Source organism: Rhinopithecus roxellana, chromosome 3, assembly GCF_007565055.1.
Source record: "Rhinopithecus roxellana isolate Shanxi Qingling chromosome 3, ASM756505v1, whole genome shotgun sequence".
Classification (NCBI taxonomy): Eukaryota; Metazoa; Chordata; class Mammalia; order Primates; family Cercopithecidae; genus Rhinopithecus; species Rhinopithecus roxellana.
Genome location: NC_044551.1, coordinates 113,724,059 through 113,750,023, shown reverse-complemented (window position 1 = coordinate 113,750,023; position 25,965 = coordinate 113,724,059). Strand labels below are relative to the sequence as shown.

The 25,965-nt window shown below is 39.4% G+C and overlaps 2 protein-coding genes across 7 annotated transcripts in view; one reads left to right on the top strand and one right to left on the bottom strand.

The window, feature by feature from the left end:
* The window catches only part of LOC104678155, a 109,238-nt gene that overhangs the window by 22,365 nt on the left and 60,908 nt on the right, over window positions 1–25,965 (bottom strand). The window lies entirely within an intron of this gene.
* The window catches only part of JAKMIP2 (janus kinase and microtubule interacting protein 2), a 201,811-nt gene that overhangs the window by 145,976 nt on the left and 29,870 nt on the right, over window positions 1–25,965 (top strand). For 5 of the 6 annotated variants that reach the window (XM_010383375.2, XM_030927962.1, XM_010383377.2 and 2 more), the window contains 8 exons: window positions 2,533–2,616; window positions 3,297–3,359; window positions 13,056–13,154; window positions 14,325–14,423; window positions 16,074–16,127; window positions 17,010–17,075; window positions 22,447–22,515; window positions 25,420–25,497. In XM_010383375.2, the coding sequence (XP_010381677.2) occupies window positions 2,533–2,616; window positions 3,297–3,359; window positions 13,056–13,154; window positions 14,325–14,423; window positions 16,074–16,127; window positions 17,010–17,075; window positions 22,447–22,515; window positions 25,420–25,497 (612 nt within the window). The remainder of the gene's footprint in view (window positions 1–2,532; window positions 2,617–3,296; window positions 3,360–13,055; window positions 13,155–14,324; window positions 14,424–16,073; window positions 16,128–17,009; window positions 17,076–22,446; window positions 22,516–25,419; window positions 25,498–25,965) is intronic. The other variant, XM_010383376.2, reaches the window with a different exon arrangement.

Here is a 25,965-nt window from a genome sequence, read left to right as displayed (position 1 = left end):
ATAAAAGTACCCTGGACATAAAAATATCAATAGGACAGCTTTCCCTGTACTTTTCTCTCGTCTGCAGCTTTTGAATTGTTATAGCTTTTATGTCAACAAACCTTGAATCTAGAAACATTAGAACCAGCTTAGATCAATGCTTTTGTTCTTTTAAAGATAGTTGAGTACATAGTTCTTGTTCTTGCTGTTTGAAAACATACATTTTCAAAGCTAGACAATATTGGATTTTGTTAAGCCATTTTTTAGTTTCTTGCTTAGAAAAAGAACTTTTTTATCTTTCGAAACCTATAGTGAGCCAGTGTCTTCTCTTCGTTAATAAGTGCACAGCATTTACTTTTGACAGCTTACCAGAATTTTCACAGACAATATCTCATTTGACCCTTGGGACAGCCCCCTAAGGTAGATATTTTATAAAAGAGAAATTTGATACTCAGAGAGGTTAATTGAATTGCCCAAAATCACACAAATAGTAAATGGCAAAGCTGATATTACAACTTGAGTCTTACTGGGTCAAATGTTCTTTCCTTTATATCATAATCGCCTCTCATGAGCCTATTTCAACAAAAAGAAAAGATAGACATGTACTATACTATTTCTTAATATTTATTGAGTGCTTGCTGTGTTCCAGGCATTGTGCTGAACACTTTGCACACATTATCTATTTAATCCTAAAACAACCCTAGAAGCTAGATATGATTATTATACTCTTTCTACAGAAGAGGAAATAATAGCTTAGTAGAAGTTAAATGTAGCTTAGCGAAGTTAAATTATTTACTTAGGTTTACCTAGATTTCCTAGCCTTGTGACTTCACAGTCATAATCACCAGGCTATAGTTGCCTCCTAGGTAAATTTAGTTGAGCCAAAAGGGGGCATGACCACCCAGACCACCCAGTGATTTCATCCTACTTTCTTTCTGGAGGGTCTACAATGCACTGAGGAGTTTTGTAGAACTACTGTTTTTCAGTGGGAAAGGGTAGATATAACAGTTACACATTTTTAAACAGTAGCATGCATACACACATATATAAGTAAATATGCAGGTTTTTTAAAAACAGATTTAGAACAGGCAAGCAATCATTACAAAGGAATGTGCCTGTAGGCTGTCATGTATATGCCCCAGTGCTATAATATTTGTGTTTAAGTGTTCTTACCAACATGGATTGAGGAGTTAAAATAATAGCATATTATTTCATTTTCATTTTTTGGAGATTCCTCTAAAAAAAAAAAGGAGACTCCTTCTTTTATTTTTTGGAGATTCCTCCCTGTTTCACTTAATTCTTCTCTCTAAATAAAGGTTTAGCGTTATCTCTGGCCATTAAAGTCAGGAAAACTTACCATTCTGAGAAAAATCATCCAAAAGAAACAAGGATGTTAGAAAAAGAACAAGAGAGTAAATTTAAAGAGACTGGAAAATAAAAAATAATACAGATGAAAGCATCATTGAAAAAAGATAAAATTAGATCCAAGAAAAAATAGGTTACAGTCAACATCAATTCACAGTTAAAATAAATCTTAGTAAAATTAATTATTTTGGGGGCCTGATAAAGGTAAATGTAATATTTAATAATCAAAAGAATTATTCTCCTCACAGTGAATAAAGATAGCTATCATTGCTGTTTTTATTCAACCTCGTACTAAAAAACCTATCCATATTGTAAAACAACAACAAAAATGGGTTTACAGGCAGGAAACGAATTACTAGGCTAAATCACATAGGACAACAAGGTTGCTCCATACAAGATTAGTATTCAGAACTACTTATACACACAGACACACAAAATATGATATAGAGAGAGAGACAGAGAGAAATTGATTTGGGGACTTAAATTTAGGCACAAAGTTTGCTCTGGAAGAATGGAAAGGCCGGGTTCACTTTGGGAGGTAGAGGCGGACAGATCTTCTGAGGTCAGGAGTTCAAGACCAGCCAGGCCAACACCGTGAAATCCCATCTCTACTACAAATACAAAAATTAGCTAGGTGTGGTGGCAGGTGCCTGTAATCCCAGCTACTTGGGAGGCTGAGGCGGGAGAATTGCTTGAACCCGGGAAGCAGAGGTTGCAGTGAGTTGAGATCATGCCACTGCATTCCAGCCTGGGCAACAGAGTGAGACTCTGTCTCAAAAAAAAAAAAAAAAAAAAAGAATCGAAAGAATTTGGGGAAGCAAAATGGAACAAGGCTTTTGTGAAAGGGAGATCATTCAAATAAAGAGAAGAGTGGAGAGTTACAAGGCATATTTAGGAAACAAGAATTATGTCAGCAGGTAAGGGTTTGACTCTAGGTTGGTGAGTAGTAGGAAAATATTGGAAATATAATGGGAGTTCTTGAATGCCAAGCTAAAGAGTGAATATTAACCTGAAAATAAAGAATGCTACAGGGAGTTTTAAACAAGAATTTAGATCAGAAAGATTCTTTTGTCATAGAAAATTCTTCTTTTTTTCCTCTCTCTCTTTCTCTTACTTGTTGAGTTCTAGTCAAGAAAGATATTGAATAACCATTTTACTTGCTGAGTTGTGGAATTTTTATTTCACCAGGCTCAAGAACAGCTTCAAGCAGAGGTGCTAAGGTATAAAGCAAAAATTGAAGACCTGGAAGCGACTCTGGCTCAGAAAGGGCAGGTAGGCATTTGGTTGCTAGCTCTTCTGCAGATGCAGACAATTCAATCTGACCTTTCTCTAGCTCACCTGTGCATGGGCCGCAACCAGGACACAGCTTGGCTCTCCACAGTGATCTTTCTGAAACTGCGTTAGAATGTTCAACTCTGTACTTCTGTCCCTGGTGTTTTTCTGGCCAGAGTATGAACCCAGCCACAACAGTGAATGAGGTTGGGCAAGAGAAAGAATGCCAGAGGAAGAGGAACCCTGTACAAATAGCCTAGAGTTGTCTTAAGCTGCTAAGACCAAGACCCACCCCTCCAGCTGTGTTCTTTGCCTCTATGCTACATTTATGGTTCTGCATTTTAATGTTTTCCATCCATATGTATCTAGCCTGTGTGCATTCTGACCCTTTTCACTTTTTGCCTTTGTGGTCACTTCTGAGTCCCCAGAAGGCTGGTCCTGGATTATTCAAACTGGAAAAGGTAGAAATAGGGAGTGATGATGAAAAGGGGGTTAAATTTTCCCAGCAACTTTGGCCCCAGTGTCTTTGAAGGAGCTGGCAGGGGTGGGTTCTACTTACCAGTCTTTGGCAGGCAAACAAACAGGGTGGGTAGAAGGCAGCTCTGGCAAAGTGGTTTGACAACACAGGCTCTTTCATGCCACTCTGAAATGCTGACTGCGCGATATTCTTTGTCAAACAGGATTCACACTGGGTAGAAGATAAACAACTTTTCATTAAGAGAAACCAGGAGCTTTTAGAAAAGGTATGTTGGGCACAACACCCTAGCGGGGCAAAGGAGAAAATCATGAGAGATCCAGGAGCAGCAGGGGGTGCTCTCAGGAGTGGCACAGGGGCCAGGGGAAGGGGAGGCTTTTTCGGCGCTGCTCTGTCTTCGGCTGCGTGCTCAATCGCATCCCTGTCACCGCCATCACCATCAGTGAAGTGGCACGTGTGCATGGCTCTGCGCTGGGCATTGTGCAGACTTGAAAGGATGTGATCCCTGAAACCTCCTGATTTGCTAACCATATATACATGTATACTGTATATATACTGTACATATATATATACACACACACACACGCACATGCACATCTTGTATGGTTATCTACAACAAAACCTCTATGAGGGCCGGGCACAGTGGTTCACGCCTGTAATCCCAGCACTTTGGGAGGCCGAGGTGGGTGGATCACTTGAGGTCAGGTGTTCGAGACCAGCCTGGCCAACATGGTAAAACCCTGTCTCTGCTACATACAAAAAATTAACCAGACATGGTGGCGCATGCCTGTAATCCCAGATACTTGGGAGGCTGAGTCAGGAGAATCGTTTGAACCTGAGAGGCAGAGGTTGCAGTGAACCAAGATTGTGCCATTGCACTCCAGCCCAGGCAACAAGAGCAAAACTCTATCTCAAAAAAAACACAAAAACCAAAACAAAACAAGCAAACAAATAAACCTCTATGAATAGAATTTGTTATTTTGTGTGAAGAAGTGACAGAGTATGACTCCAAGACCATGCTAAAACCTAGCATAGGCTTAGATTCTCACTTTTAGTCTTTTTATTAACCTTGAGTCTTTCTTTTTTTTAAGGAAAGATTTTTTTTTAGATGAATACTGTTTTCAAAACATAAAACAGTATTCCAGGAAATTACTCAACAAATTAAGAAATAGAAACATGGTTTAGGCTTGAATAGATGTAATTAATTTTGGTTATCTGAACATAGAGGCAATTAAACATAATACATTTTCAATTCAAAGGTGGCTTTTCCTTTGATATTTACCTTCTACAAATCTAGTGAAAGATTACTATATATATATATATATATATATATATATTTTTTTTTTTTTTTTTTTTTTTTATTATTTTTTTTTTTATTATTATACTTTAAGTTCTAGGGTACATGTGCATAACGTGCAGGTTTGTTACATATGTAAACTTATGCCATGTTGGTGTGCTGCACCCATCAACTCGTCAGCACCCATCAATTCATCATTTATATCATGTATAACTCCCCAATGCAATCCCTCCCTCCTCCCCCCTCCCCCCTCCCCATGATAGACCCCAGTGTGTGATGTTCCCCTTCCCAAGTCCAAGTGATCTCATTGTTCAGTTCCCACCTATGAGTGAGAACATGCGGTGTTTGGTTTTCTCTTCTTGTGATAGTTTGCTAAGAATGATGGTTTCCAGCTGCATCCATGTCCCTACAAAGGACGCAAACTCATCCTTTTTTATGGCTGCATAGTATTCCATGGTGTATATGTGCCACATTTTCTTAATCCAGTCTGTCACAGATGGACATTTGGGTTGATTCCAAGTCTTTGCTATTGTGAATAGTGCCGCAATAAACATACGTGTACATGTGTCTTTGTAGTAGACTAATTTATAATCCTTTGGGTATATACCCAGTAGTGGGATGGCTGGGTCATATGGTACATCTAGTTCTAGATCCTTGAGGAATTGCCATACTGTTTTCCATAATGGTTGAACTAGTTTACAATCCCACCAACAGTGTAAAAGTGTTCCTATTTCTCCACATCCTCTCCAACACCTGTTGTTTCCTGACTTCTTAATGATTGCCATTCTAACTGGTGTGAGATGGTATCTCATTGTGGTTTTGATTTGCATTTCTCTGATGGCCAGTGATGATGAGCATTTTTTCATGTGTCTGTTGGCTGTATGAATATCTTCTTTTGAGAAATGTCTGTTCATATCCTTTCCCCACTTTTTGATGGGGTTGTTTGTTTTTTTCTCGTATATTTGTTTGAGTTCTTTGTAGATTCTGGATATTAGCCCTTTGTCAGATGAGTAGGTTGCAAAAATTTTCTCCCATTCTGTAGGTTGCCTGTTCACTCTGATGGTAGTTTCTTTTGCTGTGCAAAAGCTCTTTAGTTTAATTAGATCCCATTTGTCAATTTTGGCTTTTGCTGCCGTTGCTTTTGGTGTTTTAGACATGAAGTCCTTGCCCATGCCTATGTCCTGAATGGTACTACCTAGATTTTCTTCTAGGGTTTTTATGGTATTAGGTCTAACATTTAAGTCTCTAATCCATCTTGAATTAATCTTCGTATAAGGGGTAAGGAAAGGATCCAGTTTCAGCTTTCTACTTATGGCTAGCCAATTTTCCCAGCACCATTTATTAAATAGGGAATCCTTTCCCCATTTCTTGTTTCTCTCAGGTTTGTCAAAGATCAGATGGCTGTAGATGTGCGGTATTATTTCTGAGGACTCTGTTCTGTTCCATTGGTCTATATCTCTGTTTTGGTACCAGTACCATGCTGTTTTGGTTACTGTAGCCTTGTAGTATAGTTTGAAGTCAGGTAGCGTGACGCCTCCAGCTTTGTCCTTTTGACTTAGGATTGTCTTGGCAATGCGGGCTCTTTTTTGGTTCCATATGAACTTTAAAGCAGTTTTTTTCCAATTCTGTGAAGAAAGTCATTGGTAGCTTGATGGGGATGGCATTGAATCTATAAATAACCTTGGGGAGTATGGCCATTTTCACGATATTGATTCTTCCTATCCATGAGCATGGTATGTTCTTCCATTTGTTTGTGTCCTCTTTGATTTCACTGAGCAGTGGTTTGTAGTTCTCCTTGAAGAGGTCCTTTACATCCCTTGTAAGCTGGATTCCTAGGTATTTTATTCTCTTTGAAGCAATTGTGAATGGAAGTTCATTCCTGATTTGGCTCTCTGCTTGTCTGTTGCTGGTGTATAAGAATGCTTGTGATTTTTGCACATTAATTTTGTATCCTGAGACTTTGCTGAAGTTGCTTATCAGCTTAAGGAGATTTTGGGCTGAGACAATGGGGTTTTCTAAATATACAATCATGTCATCTGCAAACAGGGACAATTTGACTTCTTCTTTTCCTAACTGGATACCCTTGATTTCTTTCTCTTGCCTGATTGCCCTAGCCAGAACTTCCAACACTATGTTGAATAGGAGTGGTGAGAGAGGGCATCCCTGTCTTGTGCCAGTTTTCAAAGGGAATTTTTCCAGTTTTTGCCCATTCAGTATGATATTAGCTGTGGGTTTGTCATAAATAGCTCTTATTATTTTGAGGTACGTTCCATCAATACCGAATTTATTGAGCGTTTTTAGCATGAAGGGCTGTTGAATTTTGTCAAAAGCCTTTTCTGCATCTATTGAGACAATCATGTGGTTCTTGTCTTTGGTTCTGTTTATATGCTGGATTACGTTTATTGATTTGCGAATGTTGAACCAGCCTTGCATCCCAGGGATGAAGCCCACTTGATCATGGTGGATAAGCTTTTGGATGTGCTGCTGAATCCGGTTTGCCAGTATTTTATTGAGGATTTTTGCATCAATGTTCATCAGGGATATTGGTCTAAAATTCTCTTTTTTTGTTGTGTCTCTGCCAGGCTTTGGTATCAGGATGATGTTGGCCTCATAAAATGAGTTAGGGAGGATTCCCTCTTTTTCTATTGATTGGAATAGTTTCAGAAGGAATGGTACCAGCTCCTCCTTGTACCTCTGGTAGAATTCAGCTGTGAATCCATCTGGTCCTGGACTTTTTTTGGTGGGTAGGCTATTAATTGTTGCCTCAATTTCAGAGCCTACTATTGGTCTATTCAGGGATTCAACTTCTTCCTGGTTTAGCCTTGGGAGAGTGTAAGTGTCCAGGAAATTATCCATTTCTTCTAGATTTTCTAGTTGATTTGCGTAGAGGCGTTTATAGTATTCTCTGATGGTAGTTTGTATTTCTGTGGGGTCAGTGGTGATATCCCCTTTATCATTTTTTATTGCATCTATTTGATTCCTCTCTCTTTTTTTCTTTATTAGCCTTGCTAGCGGTCTGTCAATTTTGTTGATCTTTTCAAAAAACCAACTCCTGGATTCATTGATTTTTTGGAGGGTTTTTTGTGTCTCTATCTCCTTCAGTTCGGCTCTGATCTTAGTTATTTCTTGCCTTCTGCTAGCTTTTGAATGTGTTTGCTCTTGCCTCTCTAGTTCTTTTAATTGTGATGTTAGAGTGTCAATTTTAGATCTTTCCTGCTTTCTCTTGTGGGCATTTAGTGCTATAAATTTCCCTCTACACACTGCTTTAAATGTGTCCCAGAGATTCTGGTATGTTGTATCTTTGTTCTCATTGGTTTCAAAGAACATCTTTATTTCCGCTTTCATTTCGTTATGTACCCAGTAGTCATTCAGGAGCAGGTTGTTCAGTTTCCATGTAGTTGAGCGGTTTTGATTGAGTTTCTTAGTCCTGAGTTCTAGTTTGATTGCACTGTGGTCTGAGAGACAGTTTGTTATAATTTCTGTTCTTTTACATTTGCTGAGGAGTACTTTACTTCCAATTATGTGGTCAATTTTGGAATAAGTGCGATGTGGTGCTGAGAAGAATGTATATTCTGTTGATTTGGGGTGGAGAGTTCTATAGATGTCTATTAGGTCCGCTTGGTGCAGAGATGAGTTCAATTCCTGGATATCCTTGTTAACTTTCTGTCTCGTTGATCTGTCTAATGTTGACAGCGGAGTGTTGAAGTCTCCCATTATTATTGTATGGGAGTCTAAGTCTCTTTGTAAGTCTCTAAGGACTTGCTTTATGAATCTGGGTGCTCCTGTATTGGGTGCATATATATTTAGGAGAGTTAGCTCTTCCTGTTGAATTGATCCCTTTACCATTATGTAATGGCCTTCTTTGTCTCTTTTGATCTTTGATGGTTTAAAGTCTGTTTTATCAGAGACTAGGATTGCAACCCCTGCTTTTTTTTGTTCTCCATTTGCTTGGTAGATCTTCCTCCATCCCTTTATTTTGAGCCTATGTATGTCTCTGCATGTGAGATGGGTCTCCTGAATACAGCAGACTGATGGGTCTTGACTCTTTATCCAGTTTGCCAGTCTGTGTCTTTTAATTGGAGCATTTAGTCCATTAACATTTAAGGTTAATATTGTTATGTGTGAACTTGATCCTGCCATTATGATATTAACTGGTTATTTTGCTCGTTAGTCGATGCAGTTTCTTCCTAGCCTCGATGGTCTTTACATTTTGCCAAGTTTTTGCGATGGCTGGTACCGGTTGTTCCTTTCCATGTTTAGGGCTTCCTTCAGGGTCTCTTGTAAGGCAGGCCTGGTGGTGACAAAATCTCTAAGCATTTGCTTATCTGTAAAGGATTTTATTTCTCCTTCACTTATGAAACTTAGTTTGGCTGGATATGAAATTCTGGGTTTAAAATTCTTTTCTTTAAGAACGTTGAATATTGGCCCCCACTCTCTTCTGGCTTGTAGAGTTTCTGCCGAGAGATCTGCTGTTAGTCTGATGGGCTTCCCTTTGTGGGTGACCCGACCTTTCTCTCTGGCTGCCCTTAAGATTTTTTCCTTCATTTCAACTTTGGTGAATCTGGCAATTATGTGTCTTGGAGTTGCTCTTCTGGAGGAGTATCTTTGTGGCGTTCTCTGTATTTCCTGAATTTGAATGTTGGCCTGCCCTACTAGGTTGGGGAAGTTCTCCTGGATGATATCCTGAAGAGTGTTTTCCAACTTGGTTCCATTTTCCCCCTCACTTTCAGGCACCCCAATCAGACGTAGATTTGGTCTTTTTACATAATCCCATACTTCTTGCAGGCTTTGCTCATTTCTTTTTCTTCTTTTTTCTTTTGGTTTCTCTTCTCGCTTCATTTCATTCATTTGATCTTCAATCGCTGATACTCTTTCTTCCAGTTGATCGAGTCGGTTACTGAAGCTTGTGCATTTGTCACGTATTTCTCGTGTCATGGTTTTCATCTCTGTCATTTCGTTTATGATCTTCTCTGCATTAATGAGTCTAGCTGTCAATTCTTCCACTCTTTTTTCAAGATTTTTAGTTTCTTTGCGCTGGGTACGTAATTCCTCCTTTAGCTCTGATAAGTTTGATGGACTGAAGCCTTCTTCTCTCCTCTCGTCCAAGTCATTCTCTGACCAGCTTTGATCCGTTGCTGGTGATGGGCTGCGCTCCTTTGCAGGGGGAGATGCGCTCTTATTTTTTGAATTTCCAGCTTTTCTGCCCTGCTTCTTCCCCATCTTTGTGGTTTTATCTGTCTCTGGTCTTTGATGGTGGTGACGAACTGATGGGGTTTTGGTATAGGTGTCCTTCCTGTTTGATAGTTTTCCTTCTGACAGTCAGAAGGACTCTCTGTTGGTCTGTTGGAGATTGCTTGAGGTCCACTCCAGACCCTGTTTGCCTGGGTATCAGCAGCAGAGGTTGCCGAAGATAGAATATTGCTGAACAGCGAGTGTACCTGTCTGATTCTTCCTTTGGAAGTGTCCTCTCAGGGGTGTACTCCACCCTGTGAGGTGTGGGGTGTCAGACTGCCCCTAGTGGGGGATTTCTCCCAGCTAGGCTACTCAGGGGTCAGGGACACACCTGAGCAGGCAGTCTGTCCGTTCTCAGATCTCAACCTCCGCGTTGTGAGATCCGCGGCTCTCCCCAAAGCTGTCAGACAGAGTCGTTCGCGTCTGCACCGGCTCCCGCTACTTCCCCTGTTGGTCTTCAGCTGTGCGCTGTCCCCAGAGGTGGAGACTACAGAGACAGGCAGGCTTCCTTGAGCTGCTGTGAGCTCCACCCAGTTCGAGCTTCCCAGCGGCTTTGTTTACCTACTTAAGCCTCAGCAATGGCGGGCGCCCCTCCCCCAGCCTCGCTGCTGCCTTGCGGATAGATCGCGGCAGACTGCTGTGTTAGCAGTGAGGGAGGCTTCGTGGGCGTGGGACCCTCCCGGCCAGGTGTGGGATATATTCTCCTGGAATGCCTGTATGCTTACAGCGCAGTATTGGGGTGGGAGTTACCCGATTTTCCAGGTGTTGTGTGTCTCAGTTCCCCTGGCTAGGAAAACGGATCCCCTTCCCCCTTGCGCTTCTAGGTGAGGCGATGCCTCGCCCTGCTTCAGCTCTCGCTGGTCAGGCTGCAGCAGCTGACCAGCACCGATTGTCCGGCACTCCCTAGTGAGATGACCCCAGTACCTCAGTTGAAAATGCAGAAATCACCGGTCTTCTGTGTCGCTCGCGCTGGGAGTTGGAGACTGGAGTTGTTCCTATTCGGCCATCTTGCTCCGCCCCCCTTTTTTTTTTTTTTTTTTTTGAGACGGAGTTTCACTCTTGTTGCGCAGGCTGGAGTGCAATGGCGCAGTCTCTGATTGCTCACTGCAACCTCTGTCTCTCAGGTTCAAGCGATTCTCCTGCCTCAGCCTCTCCAGTAGCTGGGATTACAGGCATGTGCCACCACACCCAGCTAATTTAAATTACAAAAAATCTTATATTATGTTTGACAAAAACAGAAATCGAAAGCCCAGTTGTGAAAGGGAAATAATTGTGTAGGTCAATCCAAAGTTATGCAGAAATTATTTTAGAATTGTTTCTATGAATATTTCTTATCCTTGACAAGTAATAAAAATTAACCACAACATCCTGGCTGGTAAGCATGAGAAGGAGGAAAAAGATGCTTGCCCTACCTCCCCTCTAGTCTGGCAAAGTGAAGATATCCTATCTCTTGCTTTGCATGCTGTGAGACAGAGCTGACGTTTTCATCACTTAGATGTATAGATGATGTATACGTCATATACAGAGTGGGCAGGTATTCAAAAATCAAGAAGTGTTGTTTTCAGGAAGGTTAAGGGACCCTATAAAAAAACTGTTGGCATTGAATGAATTACAATCTGTGAACCACTGATCTAATTGTTTCATTAACCACCAGAACCAGCAATCTCCCCAAATATTGCACCATTGATTCAGTAGAAGATTCTAGGAAGTAGAATCTCCTTTATAATCTTAAGTTAACTTCTACAAACTTTTGAAAGTTTACTAGGCCACAAATATCTAGGGTAGAAAACTTGACTACATTTATTAATGTCACATATTTCCCACTATTTCCCTGTCTTTCTTTTCCTATTAGTTTCAGAGATGCCCAGTAATGTGTTCTTATATTTCTTTATCATAAAAAAAAATCCCATTATGTCTTCTATCTGATTTCCGTCAGTCTTAATCTCTTTGGGCTAAAGGAGGAATTTTTATACTCAGGCTTCTAAGAATAAAATAAGTAAAATAAAAGATGGCTGAAGTGACAATGAAACTAAATATTTAACTGCAAATGTATATACTTGGGAAAGTAAAATTCGTCCTATGTTCAAAAGGCCCTGGGTTTGTATTTCTAAATTCAAGATTTTAAATAATTGCTGTTCGTAATGCCCACCCACACAGTTAATACCAAGGGAAGCTCAAAATCCATTGTACTTCATAAAGATTTTCCAATTCCTTAAAAGCCAAAGATGATGGCCGGGCGCAATGGCTCACGCCTGTAATTCCATCACTTTGGGAGGCCAAGGGGGGGCGGATCACCTGAGGTCAGGAGTTCAAGAACAGCCTGGCCAACATGGTGAAACACCGTCTCTACTAAAAATACAAAAATTAGCCAGGCCTGGTGGCAGGCACCTGTAGTCCGAACTACTAGAGAGGCTGAGGCAGGGGAATCGCTTGAACCCAGGAGGCCGAGGTTGCAGTGAGCTGAGATTACGCCATTGCACTCCAGGCTGGGGGAAAAGAAAGAGACTTCATCTCAAAAAAAAAATCCAAAGATGACTCAGACATGAACCCTGTCTGTAGGGGAAGGTGCATTTGTACATAACTAACTGAAATTCATGCTTTCTCAAGTTATACGAGAGGTCCTATAAGAAAGTCTAGAGGAAAACAAAAGGAGAGGTATCACTTCTGAATGAGTTGACTAGGGAAGGCTCTTATGGACATTAGCGCTTATTTAAGCGCTCATGTTTAAGAGCTTAGCTTTAAGGTGTTTAAAGAAGTGTAGAATTTTCTCACATAGCAAAGGAGATAAAGTGAGCCATTTTCAGGCTGAGCTGAGTAGATACAGAGTTCCTGGAGTAGTTAGTTCATTGGGTAGGCCACAGTTTCTAGATTCTAGTGTTTGCATGATCATGTGTGAGTGTGTTTGTATAGAGATGAGAGTGAAAATATTTAAAACTGGAAAGCTAGGTGATAATCTCATTATTAAGGTTTTTGAATTCAGTGTTAAAGAGCTGGCTTTCTTCTGTAGTAATTGAAATTCAGCAAAGTTATGTATATGATGAGAGCTGTTAAAAAAATTTCTATTACAAATGTAAGTTGAGAAATGAGAAGTATCAGTCCCCTTATGTATACTATTAAATTTGGTTCTAGTAGACTGTCTCTAATCCATCACAAGGGCAAAGTGAGTATTCTCAGATTCACTATTCACAGAATTCCTAGATTTTAATTCCAAGGAACAGAGACATCTTCTGGCATTTTTCTCTGTGACTCAAAAATCTCAACCGAAGGATAACTAGAAAGAAAGCCAAAGACTTATTTTATTCACATCTACTTGGAATTTTTTTCATGGTCTGGAAGACTTATTCACTGAGTAAACTGAGCACTATTCATGCTTGCTTTGCAAAGTTGTAGATGGTTTTTGCAATGCTTACCTAACTTCAAGATTTACTTTATTAGATAGAAAAACAGGAGGCAGAAAATCACCGGTTACAACAGGAACTACAGGACGCCAGAGACCAGAATGAGCTGCTGGAGTTTCGAAACCTAGAGCTAGAAGTAAGGAAATGATGATGATAATAATAAAAATAATCATAACTATTAACATGCACTGAGCACATTGAGGATCTAGGTGCTGAATTAAGCATTTCAGATTCATACTCTCATTTGGACCTCACGATCACCCTCAAAATTATATAGCAGAGGCAACTGAGATTAACTAACTTGCCTAAGTCCTGTGACTAGTAAGTGGTAATGCTTTGAGGGAACTCAAAACTGTCTTTAGTTACTGTTCTTTTCAGCACTACTATCTTTTATAAGCAAGACTAATAAATAATTTTTAAATAAGTTTAAATAATAGATTTCAACCATCCTCAACATTTCATTGTTTTTAAATACTCATGTCCATCCTTAATTAAATGTTGACTCATTAAAACATGTTACTTCAAGAATTGTATTTCAAAATATGCTATATAAAAAATATTTTGTAGGTAAATGTGAATTTATAAGTAAACGTTTTAGTCCCTAACGCATTTACACAAAAAAAAAGGCTAAGAAGCAAGGTAACTTGTCTTAGAAAATACCTTGATTAATCTGACCAAATTTCAGGTGTTTGTTTTTATTTTGCAAGTAAAACATAGAAACATCAGATTTTGATTATATCCTGCAGAATCTGACTTAGGATCTGGTTTAGTGTATGTTGATATATAAAAGTTTAAGAAAAATTCCCATTTGATTTCTGTTATTTTGCCAGTTATTTCTTCTTTAGGCTATTTCAAATTAGGTCTGGATAAAAAGTTAGGTGTTAGTAGGCTTCAGTGAAGAAGAGTCATTCTTTTGTAGCCCACATATCTTACTCATAAAGCTTGAATAGATTGAATATGCAAAAGGCTGTTAGCGGCCATAAAACTTCATGGCAAGACCACGCTCTGATATTTGAAAGCTCTAAATATTCATACAGTTTAAACTGGAGCTCCACTTCCTGCATTTCCCTGACCAAAAAATTGCAAGAATGGATGACACCATCTATAAATTCTTCTTCTCAATCTCTTAGTTGACTAGTCAGTTTTTTCCATCACATGTAATCATGAACATCTTGAGTTTGAATTTTTTTTCTTTTTGCCAAATGACATTAATCAACTGCTGAAATAGCATAAAGAGACCACTGGTTTAGTGTTTAATTAATCAGTTTTGTTTTTAATTTCCATATATTCTTCACTGTATTTCAAGGAGAGAGAGAGACGATCCCCTCCATTTAATCTCCAAATTCACCCATTCTCAGATGGTGTGAGTGCTCTACAGATCTACTGTATGAAAGAAGGTGTTAAGGTAGGCAGATACTTAATTTTTTATGTTTGTAGAGATTAGAAAAACTGGGAGTTGGAAAAGGGGAGGTTGCTAATGACTATTTTGTCTTTCAGTCACTGCATGTCATCATTTTGATGCAAACTATGTAGGAATTGAAAGTAGTCACATCTACTAGAAAATTAACAGAATATTTTTTAATGTGTGACAGATGCATAAATGATAACAGAAAAAACACAGGCATCCGTGATTATTGAGAACAGAGTCATATGAAGAAAGATGCAGCATCAAAATTAGCCTTAATTACCTGGGAGAAATGTGAAATCAATTTAATACTTCAAGAAATATATTTCAAGTCTGCCAGATAGAAAAGTTGGAGTCCTTTCTTCGAGCCATTCTAGGTGCTATGGAATTCATAAGCATGGAATTGCAGAGTTAGAAGATGTTTGAAGTCATCTAGTCCATCATCTCTTTTGATGTATTTAATTTAGGGAGGATTCCTCTTTTGGAAGGGTTTAGGGTTTATAACAGGTTGCATATTAAATAGAATTAATTACCTTTTTAGTGCTACTGGATAATATTTTAAGTATTAGAGTTGAATTGAGGTGCCTCTGTTCCCCGGGGAAATACATTGTCCTTCAGAGTAGTGAAATCACCTAGTGAATATCCATTCTTGGGGTAAAGATGGGATGCCGCCTGCTGTTCCTGGTCTCTCCTTACCTTCTGCATGGCCCTTCCTGCTCCCACTCTGAGCTGCCAAATATACTTGCTTCGACTGAGCTAGACTTTCCCTTTCCTGGTGGTAGGACTCTACTGTACTGCTGTTTGAACATGAGTAAGAGGAGAACATATTACTAATACAGTAAAAAGTGGGAGAAAACTTGGGTAGTAAAATTGTGCTTCCTTGCCTTCCATCTTAAACCATTGTCCTGGAGTTTAAACTTCTGGCCTTCCTGGGTGGCACGGTAATTTGTCAACCAAAGCAATTTTTGAATTTCACTGTAATTAAATGAAAACAATTTTCTTTGCCTTTTCCTTCGATGCTTTTTTTCTCAGATAAATCACAAACAGCCTAATCCAATGAACTCTTTCAAATGGAGTTCAGCTGCTTCAAACTGACTCAAGGAACAGGGGTAAAAATAAAAGATGAAATTAATGCTAGCCACCTTAAAAAAAAAATAGTGCTGCACTATAGTTTTCTACATGGCAGTCAAAATTCAATCAGGTCAGAATTTTGCTAATTAGAATGGAATTGGTTGATTCTTTATACTTATTACCTATGACTTTTTTATACCTGAAAGTCTATCACAACTGAAAAAAAAGGGTTGGCAGTCATGAGAAGAAAGTTAATGAGAATATTCCAAGTCCTTTACCTACATGCTAGACTCTTTCACACACAGTCTGTTTATCCTGAAGATCAGCTCAGACTATGAAGTAGGCATTTATTATCTCCATTTTGCAACTAGCGAAATTAAGAATGATCTGTTAAGTACCTGGCCCAAGTTCACACAGCAAGTAAGAAGCAAAATTGAAGCTTAAAACTAGGTGTGCCAGATTGAAAACATCCCAAGGAAGTTCAAGCCCTGAAATTTCTTCCTCTAACTTCGTGTTCAGGCACTGATGGAATAGTAGGCTACATTTGTCTTTGACATGAGTTTCTGCTTGATTTTGCAGGATGTGAACATCCCTGATCTCATAAAGCAGCTTGATATCTTGGGCGATAATGGGGTAAGTAAAGAATTGATTAAGTATAGTATAGATATAAATTTGCCTAAACAGAGGCAAGAAATACTTAACAATGCATCATGTGTAAAGTAAGAGCACGTGAGATGCCATGTTCACTTAAGGATGTTGCTCCTTGGGAAGAATCTACAATTTATCAAACAACTTGGCTAAGGGGTTGTAAGGATCTCTGGAAGGTAGTAGCAGAAATGAGACCTGTAAAGTGCTTTTTGTGGGCAGGTTTCAGGTTTGAATGCCGACCACATCTCCAGTGAGTAAAGCTAATTACTGTCTGACTCTGGCTCAAAGGCATCCAGTGTGAAATTAATCAGTCACGCATTTGCAAAGGCTGCTAAATACTAGGGCTGTTGGCAGTGCCATAAAAATGGACCAGAAAGCTATAATCCATTTTCTTTCTAAAAACACCTTCCAGACAGGGTCAAGGCACATTAATTCAGCAGGAGGATCATTTATTGTGATAGTAGGTGAATGGTGCTTGTAGGTTGAAGTAAGCACCATTTTTCCCTTGAAAAATTATCAAAGGAGAGAACAGAATTAGTAAAGTTACATCAAAATTTCTATGAAGAGACTGTTCTTTATTCTATTTTGGTTTCTTTTTTTCTCATAACATGACTATTAATTAAAATATGCCTCCAGTGACACAGAAATCAAATCAGTGTTAAGGAGATATACAAAAATCAGGTTTAATATACTTCTTCCAGGTTTTGATTAACTCTTTGTTCAGAAGTATTACTAAACAGAATAGGAATTTGTTAAGCTTCTATACAGGCTTATACAGAATGCTCTGTAGCACTCAGTCAGACAGTGTTTTCTTTGGGATAAGTAATATCATTATGTTCAGCTTATGGCCTTTCTTATTTTTTACAGAATTTAAGAAATGAAGAACAAGTGGCCATAATTCAGGCCAGCACTGTGCTGTCCCTGGCAGAGAAGGTAATGAGTCGTACAAACATTTCAAATCATTTCCGTGTCTGGCTTAATACTGAAAGAGCAGGCTAGGGTGTGAAGGACTTTCTCTCTGCACATGACTTTGTGTGTGAATACCTCACACACGTTTTATTTTTAAGGGTGGTACAACCCAGATAGAATGAGAACACCCAAAAGAAAAGTCTATACACTGATTCGGGGTGGGTGGATAATTTTTGCTTTGAAGTTCCTTAAAAATATATGTAATTCTTTAAAAACAGAAAACCTTCTGGATTACATTATTTACACCATCCCTACCAAGCTGGGAAACCAACAAAGAAGAGTTTTGTGGGGTGGTGATAAACTGGAGCATTGCTTTTGTCATAGACTTTTCCTGGGGTGTGTACATACCATCACTCCCAGCTGATCTTCGGGCTTTGTAGTGGCTCATTGCTGTCTCATTCAGAAAGCCCGACAGAGAGACTGTCAGGAGAAAATCAACACTGACTGTGCTCTGGCTCCACCTTGTGTCTAAACCTGGTAAATGGCCAGATAAATTAGTGTATTCAGAGTACTTCATGAATCAGTGCATAAAGCCTGGCTGGATGGCATGTGCCTATAGTCCTAGCTACTTTGGAGGCTGAAGGAGGAGGCTCACTTGAGCCCAGGAGTTTGGGGCTGTAGTGTACTATGATCATGCCTGTGAGTAACCACTGTACTTCAGCCTAGACAACAGAGTGAAACTTCATCTCCTTAAAAAAAAAAAAAAGTACCAGTAAATACTTGAGAGTCATGTGCACATGGTTGGATGAAATGAGAACAAGCAATCAGTTCTCTCCAATCTGAAATGAGGGAATTCTACAGGTCAAATGACAATTTACTCAAACAAAAGAGTGAAATAAAAAACAGGAAGAACAAAGAAGTATAGCTATGAAATAAAAAGACACTTAACCAGGTGTTTTTTAAAAAGGACATTTTGTTGACAACTGGAGAAATTTAATGTGGACTGGGCATCAGATGACAAAAGTAATTAACGTTAATTTTGTAAAGTGTACCAATAACCTTGTGGGTTTTTTTTTTTTTTAATAGAAAGGCCTTATCTGTTAGAGATACATATTGAAGTATTTACATGTGAAATAACATGAAAACTGGGATTTTTTTCTTTTAAAAACACTTCCTTCCTTCACAGTTTAATTACAGATCTGATCACTTTCTCTGATCCCTCCCCAGCAAATGACGCATTATCTCTAACAGACGGTCCAAATTTAGAATTTGGCATACAGACCCTCTGGAATTTGAGTCTTATCTATTTCTCTAGTGTTTCCTCTCCCTTCTCTCCCTGTATTCTCTCTCTCTCTTTCTGCCTCCATTCTCCACTCTTGGTCCTTTACACTGATCTTTTTACCTGGAAGATATTCCCATCTTGCCTTTCTACTTCTGCCTGGCTAAATCTTGATCATCAGACCTCCGCATACATGAGGAAGCCTGCCTGTTCACTCAAGCCCCCTTAGGTGTTCCTGCTCTGTGTTCCCACAGTAGCCTGTGCTACTGCTCCCAAGACTTTTGACAATTACATTGCACTGTCCATTTGCATTTGTCATATCACCCCATCTAACTACCACTAGACTCTAAGGCCCATGAGGACAAATAGTTGTGTCTCTCCATTCCCCCCACCCCTGTTTTTTGCCCTAGCTTTTCACACCAGTCCAGCACATGTACTAAGTGATGAATAAATGTTAACTGAAGGAGCAAAGGTGTGAATTTGTGAATGCTCACAAGGTACCATTTCAGTGACAACACAAAGATGAAAAAAACACAGTCTGTGCCTCCAGTGCTGCTATCATCTGGCAATGATAGCCAGAGAGCCTCATTCATCTGGAATCATGAAGGGCTGCAATTCTTTATTGCAAGAAAAAAATCGCCTTGGTTTAGGCTACAAACAACACATAGGCTGATTCTATGGAAGATGAGGACTGAGGAGGTGAAAGAAAGGAAATACAGCCTTGTGTGTCTCACATTTACTGAAACTGATGGGAGAAATATCTTCTGCTCCCTGGCTGTGTGGGTGCAGTACAACTATACTTATCAGAACCAACAACTGTACTTATCAGAATCAAGATTTGCACAGTGCTCCTTTTGAGACAGGCACTTTCTAACTGCTGAAGACTAGGTACTATTGTGACCTTTATTTCACACAAGGAATCTAAAGCACACACACAAAAAAAAGGTAGATAACTGCCTAAGGTCACACAGCTTGAAGTTGATGCAGTCATGATTCATACCCAAGCAGTCTGGTTCCAAAGCCCATGATCTCACCTCTTGCACCTAACTCCTCCTGCCGGAAATAGGCTTTGCAGACCCCATGTGAGCTGGGCTGTCAGAGCTGAGGCAAATTAGCCCATGCCTCTGCTTACCTTTTTGGCAAGACAGGTATAGGGACCAGCTGAACAAATACAGGGTGATGACTCTGTGCTTAGCATTGTGGTAGAAAGCTGGGAACCAGATGAACAAGACTTACAAGCCTGCCCTAAAGTGCTCACGGTCTGTTCAGCTGCCTTTTGTGCAGACTTTCTCAATGCACAGATTAAACTTACCTCTTGTCTGCGGGATTCACAGATAAAAGTTTCTACATCCAAGTAATTCTAAATATCCACAATGAATTTTTGAGACTACCAATTTGAATAGCACTCTATTATATAGGAGTATGATCTTTAGCCAGAGTTTGAGCCTAGACAAAATTCCAACAAGCAAACCCAATTGTCACTTTGTATTAAAAATATTGGCAGTGGCCGGGCGCGGTGGCTCAAGCCTGTAATCCCAGCACTTTGGGAGGCCGAGACGGGCGGATCATGAGGTCAGGAGATCGAGACCATCCTGGCTGATACGGTGAAACCCCGTCTCTACTAAAAAATACAAAAAACTAGCCGGGCGACGAGGCGGGCGCCTGTAGTCCCAGCTACTCGGGAGGCTGAGACAGGAGAATGGCGTGAACCCGGGAGGCGGAGCTTGCAGTGAGCTGAGAGCCGGCCACTGCACTCCAGCCTGGGCGGCAGAGCAAGACTCTGTCTCAAAAAAAAAAAAAAAAAAAAAAAATATTGGCAGTGACCTTGAGTGAGAACACAGTAGAGGCTGGATACTGCATTCAATGCGGTAAGTACATTATCCCACTGTTCCTTACAACCATTCTATAGCTGCCATTATTTTTTAATTTGTATAAATTTAAGGAGTACAAGTGTACTTTTATTACATGGATACACTGTGTAGTGGTGAAGTCTTGGCTGTTAGTGTATCCACCGCCCAAATAATATATACATTGGGGTCCCATTGTTTTTATTTTATACATGAGGAAACTGAGGCTTGGAGTATTCAGTAACTTGTCCTGATTACACAAGTAGGAAGGAACAGCAACCGACACACAAATCTATATCTTAACGCTCATGATATAATGACTTTAGTTCACAGTACTCTTAAAAACATGATTTGTAAAAATATGTTTCTTAATAACAAATGGACAGCAAGCAAGATGAAGGATTTTAGGTTTTGGATGGGTACAATTGCAGTATGAGTCTATTTACACAAAACCCATGACTGACTGAAATTTGTTTCAAGAAGAAGCCATGTGTATGTACAAAGAACTGAGAGATTAGCACCTCTCCAGCCTAGGTATGCCACTTTCATTTCACCATGTTCCCCACAACCAAGGAGTAGTTAAACATGGTATCCCCTTGTAAGTATCAAGGCTGTAGTATATAGAAATGCTTGCTGTGCTGCATAATTTATCACAGGTAACCTAGAAAGAACTATCTGGGGCCGAGCGCGGTGGCTAACGCCTGTAATCCTAGCACTTTGGGATGTCAAGGTGGGTGGATTACCTGAGCTCAGGAGTTCGAGACCAGCCTGGGGAACATGGTGAAACCCCATCTCTACTAAAAATACAAAAAATTAGCCAGGTATGGCGGTGTGCACCTATAATCCCAGCTACTCGGGAGGCTGAGGCTGGAGAATCGCTTGAACCTGGAGATGGAGGTTGCAGTGAGCTGAGATCCTGCCATTGCACTCCAGCCTGGGTGGCAGAGTGAGACTCTGTCTCAAAAAAAAAAAAAAAGAAAGAAAGAAAGAAAGAAAAATAAAACAAAAAGAAGTCTCTTGTAGTGAGATACCACTGGTACATGCAATACCCAATGGATACTGCCTCATGTTATTTACTTCCTTAATCTTTACTTATTATTAATCCCATTTGACAGACAAGAAACTTGAAACTTAGAGAAATCAGGTAACCTTTCCATGCCACCCACCCATAAAAAGCTGGAATTGAAATTACGGTCAAGGTAGTCTGTCTTCAGAACTCACTTAATTATTATGCCCAACTGCTTCCCTAAAATATAAGCTGACATTTAACTTGCTAGAGATTCATTATAATAATTTGTTCTATAAAAACCTGTATATGGTAGGGTCACATATTATTCAAAGTCTGCATTCAGAGTATTTATCAATGCTAACATAAATATCATATATTCTGAGTACTGGGAAAGATAAGTTTTTATGTGATTTAAAACACCTCCACTTCACAAAAATAATTCTTCCCCACTTTGCTGTAATCAGTTTTATATACTGAAAAATTACCGTTGTCCCAATTCTCCAGTGTACCTGGCCTTCTTTGTCTCATCCTGCTTCCTCCAACAATAGAGCTACTGGACATGATGTCCCTTCCACTTGGAACTTCCTCTTCACTTTTTCCCAGTCATCTCTCACCCATTCTTTGGAGCCAGTGCAATTATCACTTACAAGAAAGCCTCCCATGGTGTTCTCCAGTAAGGGTAGGAGTCTTCTTGGTCTGGTTCACTACTGCAGCCCTAGGACCTGGTACATCACCTGACACTTGCTAGTCATCCATAAATGCATTTGTTGAATGGGTGAATGAATGAATACAAGGAACACCATAGTATTTATCTCATAGTTTCTGAACTATGAGATAAAAATGTGGGCTAGGCGCGGTGGCTCGCGCGTGTAATCACATCACTTTGGGAGGCCGAGGCAGGTGGATCACCAGGTCAGGAGTTCAAGACCAGCCTGGCCAAGATGGTGAAACCCCGTATAGCTGGGTGTGGTGGCAGGCACCTGTAATCCCAGCTACTCAGGAGGCTAAGGCAGAGAATTGCTTGAAACCAGGAGGCAGAGGTTGCAGGAGCTGAGATCATGCTACTGCACTCCAGCCTGGGCAACGGAGCAAGACTCCGTCTCAAAAACAAAACAAAACAAAAAATGTGTTGTTTTTGCTTCAGTTCTCAGTCTGCTTCCTGAGATATAAGGGGAGGAGACTGAGCACCTCATGGGGGCACACAGATATACACCATATCAAGCAGCCATGTCAAACACTTTTGTCTTGTTAACCCCTTAGTGGATCCAGCAGATTGAAGGAGCAGAGGCTGCCCTACACCAGAAAATGATGGAATTGGAAAGTGACATGGTGAGTACAAAGATAAGATACTGTAAAAATTAAGAAAAGTCTACAAGGCGAATGGAAAATTAAAGTTGCCTCTACCAGTTTTATTTGGCACTGATGAAAGTTTGTCATCTTTCCATTATTATTTTATGTACAGAAGATGGAAAAAACAATTACCAGAAGTACCAAACAATTTCACGCTATATTCTCCCCCCAAAAAAGTTAGGTTTTGGAAAATATCCAAAACTAATGCTGAAGAAAATTGAGTTTTCTTATGTTTCCTTTGTTAGGCTAAATAATTTTTCCACTGTATTTAATTAACAAGTAAAAATTACAGAAATGGAGGGTGTAACTCTGATTTTAAAAATCCCTAAGCCACCTTACATCCATTAGAATAGCTCTTATCAAAAAAAAAAAAAAAAAAAGTAGAAAAAAAGACCTAGTACAGTGGCTCACACCTGTCCCAGCAATTTGGGAAGTTAAGGCAGGAAGAGTGCTTGAGCACAAGAGTTCGAGACCAGCCTGGGCAAGATAGTGAGAGCCCATCTCTACAAAAAATAATTAGCAGCATAGTGGTACGTGCCTGTGGTCCCAGCTACTCAGGGGGCTGAGACAAGAAGATCATTTGAGCCCAGGAGATGGGCTCCAGTGAGCTATTTTTGTACCACTGCGTTCCAGCCTGGGCAACAGAGCAAGAAGACCCTGTGTTCCCACAATCAAAAACATAAAATGAGTGTTGGCAAAGATAAGGGGAAATTGAAACCCTTCTTCACTATTGATGGGAATGTAAAACTGGTACAGCCACTGTGAAAAAAAGTATGGTGGTTGCTCAAACAAAATCAAAATAGAATTACTATATGATTCAGCAATACCACTTCTGGGTGTGTATCCAAAAGAATTGAAACCAGAGTCTGGAAGAGATACTTACACACCCATGTTCATAACAGCTTTATTCACAATAGCCAAAAGGTAGAAGTAACCCAAATGTCCATCAATGGATGAACAAATAAACAAAAGGTGGTATATACATATTATGGTATATTATTTAGCTTTCAAAAGGAAGGAAGTTCTCATACAAGTTACAATATGGATGTACTTTCAGGACACTATGTTAGGTGAAATAAGCTATTCACAGAATTATAAATACTATATGAATCCACTCATGTGAGGTGCTAGATTAATCAAACTTAGATAGTAGGCTAGTTGCCAGGAGGTGAGAAGGGGAAACATAGAGCTGTTGTATAATGGGTATAGTTCAGTTTTGCAACATGAAAAATTCTGTATACTGGTTGCATAAGAATGTGAATATACTTTGTACTACTGAACTGTACACTTAAAAATGTGTTAAAAATAAGTAAGGTTGTAAATGTTATGTGCATTTTACCACAATTTTAAAAGTTTCTTTTTACTTGCCAAGTCTAAAAATTGGTTATTATTAACTTACAGCAATGCGTAGAAATTTATAACAAGATTGGGCTGGGTGTGGTGGCTCATGCCTATAATCCCAGCACTTTGGGAGGCTGAAGCGGGCAGATCACCTGAGGTCAGGAGTTCGTGACCAGCCTGACCAACATGGAGAAACTCCATCTCTACTAAAACTACAAAATTAGCCAGGCATGGTGGCGCAGGCCTGTAATCCCAGCTACTTGGGATGCTGAGGCAGGAGAATTGCTTGAACCCAGAAGGTGGAGGTTGCAGTGAGCTGAGATCACGCCGTTGCACTCCAGCCTGGGCAACAAGAGCGAAACTCTGTCTCAAAAAAAAAAAAAAAAAAAAAAAAAAAGAAATTTATAACAAGATTATTATTAATGTTATCATTATAACTAGAAAACATGTAGTGGATTCCTATTGGACAGGGAATCCTATAAAAACAACTTGCATTTGTGTAGCACATTATAGCTTATAAATTGTTTGCTTATATTTTATACAGTGCTCACATTTTACTAAGAGGTTAGGCTCCAATGTCAAAGCATATAAAAAGAACAGCTTGTTATTTTATTATATTATTTTATTTTATTTTATATTTGGTCAAGAAAGCTTTCCAAATGAACAATTTGTCTTCAAAATTACTCTTGACAGCACTTTAAAAGCACAAATATTAATTAAGCGATTAGCCTGTATCAGGCAGTGTTCTAGGTGCTGGAATTCAGCAGTCACCAGCAGAGTCAACAGCAAAATTGCTCCATACAGATATATGAGCTCTCAAAAGTCAACACCATTGAGTTTTTCTTCAGAGTGTGAAGAGGTCTTTGTTCCTTCAGTTAAGCACCCAAAGAAACAATTGACTTGTGCTTGGGACTATATTGTACACAGGGATATAGTTTTAAGTGCCAATGGCAAGATGCTCGTAATGTGAGAAGCACACAGAAACTAAGCACAAGAGAGGGAACGTCAGATTTACTTTTCCCAACTCACACTGGCTTTATGGCAAAGGCAGACACCCACTCATTAAGCGGCAGTGTGGGTGGAATCACGACCACTTTTTAAATTGCTATTTTTGTCCTTGTGTTTGCTAGTTGTACACAGATGAATTTGAATAAGTTAAACTTGTTGATTATGCAACCTGGCTGTGTTACATCTTATCACATTCTTACAAAAATATATTATCATAATACATTTACATAGATAGGCTTATTATTAAACACTAGTCAAAATCTATACTTAATCATGTGCTCTCAGATTAAAAATCTTTTAGAGAATTCTATGTGGATTTTTCATTATATCTTTTATGCTACTTGCCATTGATTTTCACATTCCTTGTGTGAGACTGTGAGAATTGAACTATTTCCCTAACAGACAAAATTTATGACTCTACAAATACTAGTGATTTGTCTTATGGTAGAATTCGAGGAAACATTAATCAATACAATTTGTATGTCACTTTCGAGTTAACTAAGCTGACTCTATCAATATGGCCCTTTGTTATAGGAACAGTTCTGCAAAATAAAAGGCTATCTGGAGGAAGAACTAGACTACAGAAAACAAGCTCTTGACCAAGCATATATGGTAGGTACAACAAGCGATAGAGACACCCAGAGTATTTACAGTTAAGTACTGTGAAATGAAGTATCCTATTTAGTTTTCCATGCTATGTGCTTGAATGGATCACGACATGCAGTTTATTCATTGACTGGTTTTCAGTTCTAATTTTAGAACAAATACATTCCTAGCTCTTTACTTATTCTTATAAGATTCTTATAAGATATTCTCATAATATCTAATAAATATTTAATTGCACTTCATTTTTTAACAATTAAAAGGCCAGGCATGGTGCCTCATGCATGTAATCCCAGCACTTTTGGGAAACCAACGTGGGCAGATCCCTTGAGTCCCGGAATTCAAGACCAATGTGAGCAACATGGTGAAATCCTATATCTCAAAAACAAAAATAAAAATACAAAATACAAAAATTAGCCAGGCTTGGTGACATGCACCTTGTAGTGCTAGCCACTCAGGAGGCTGAGGAGGGAGGAT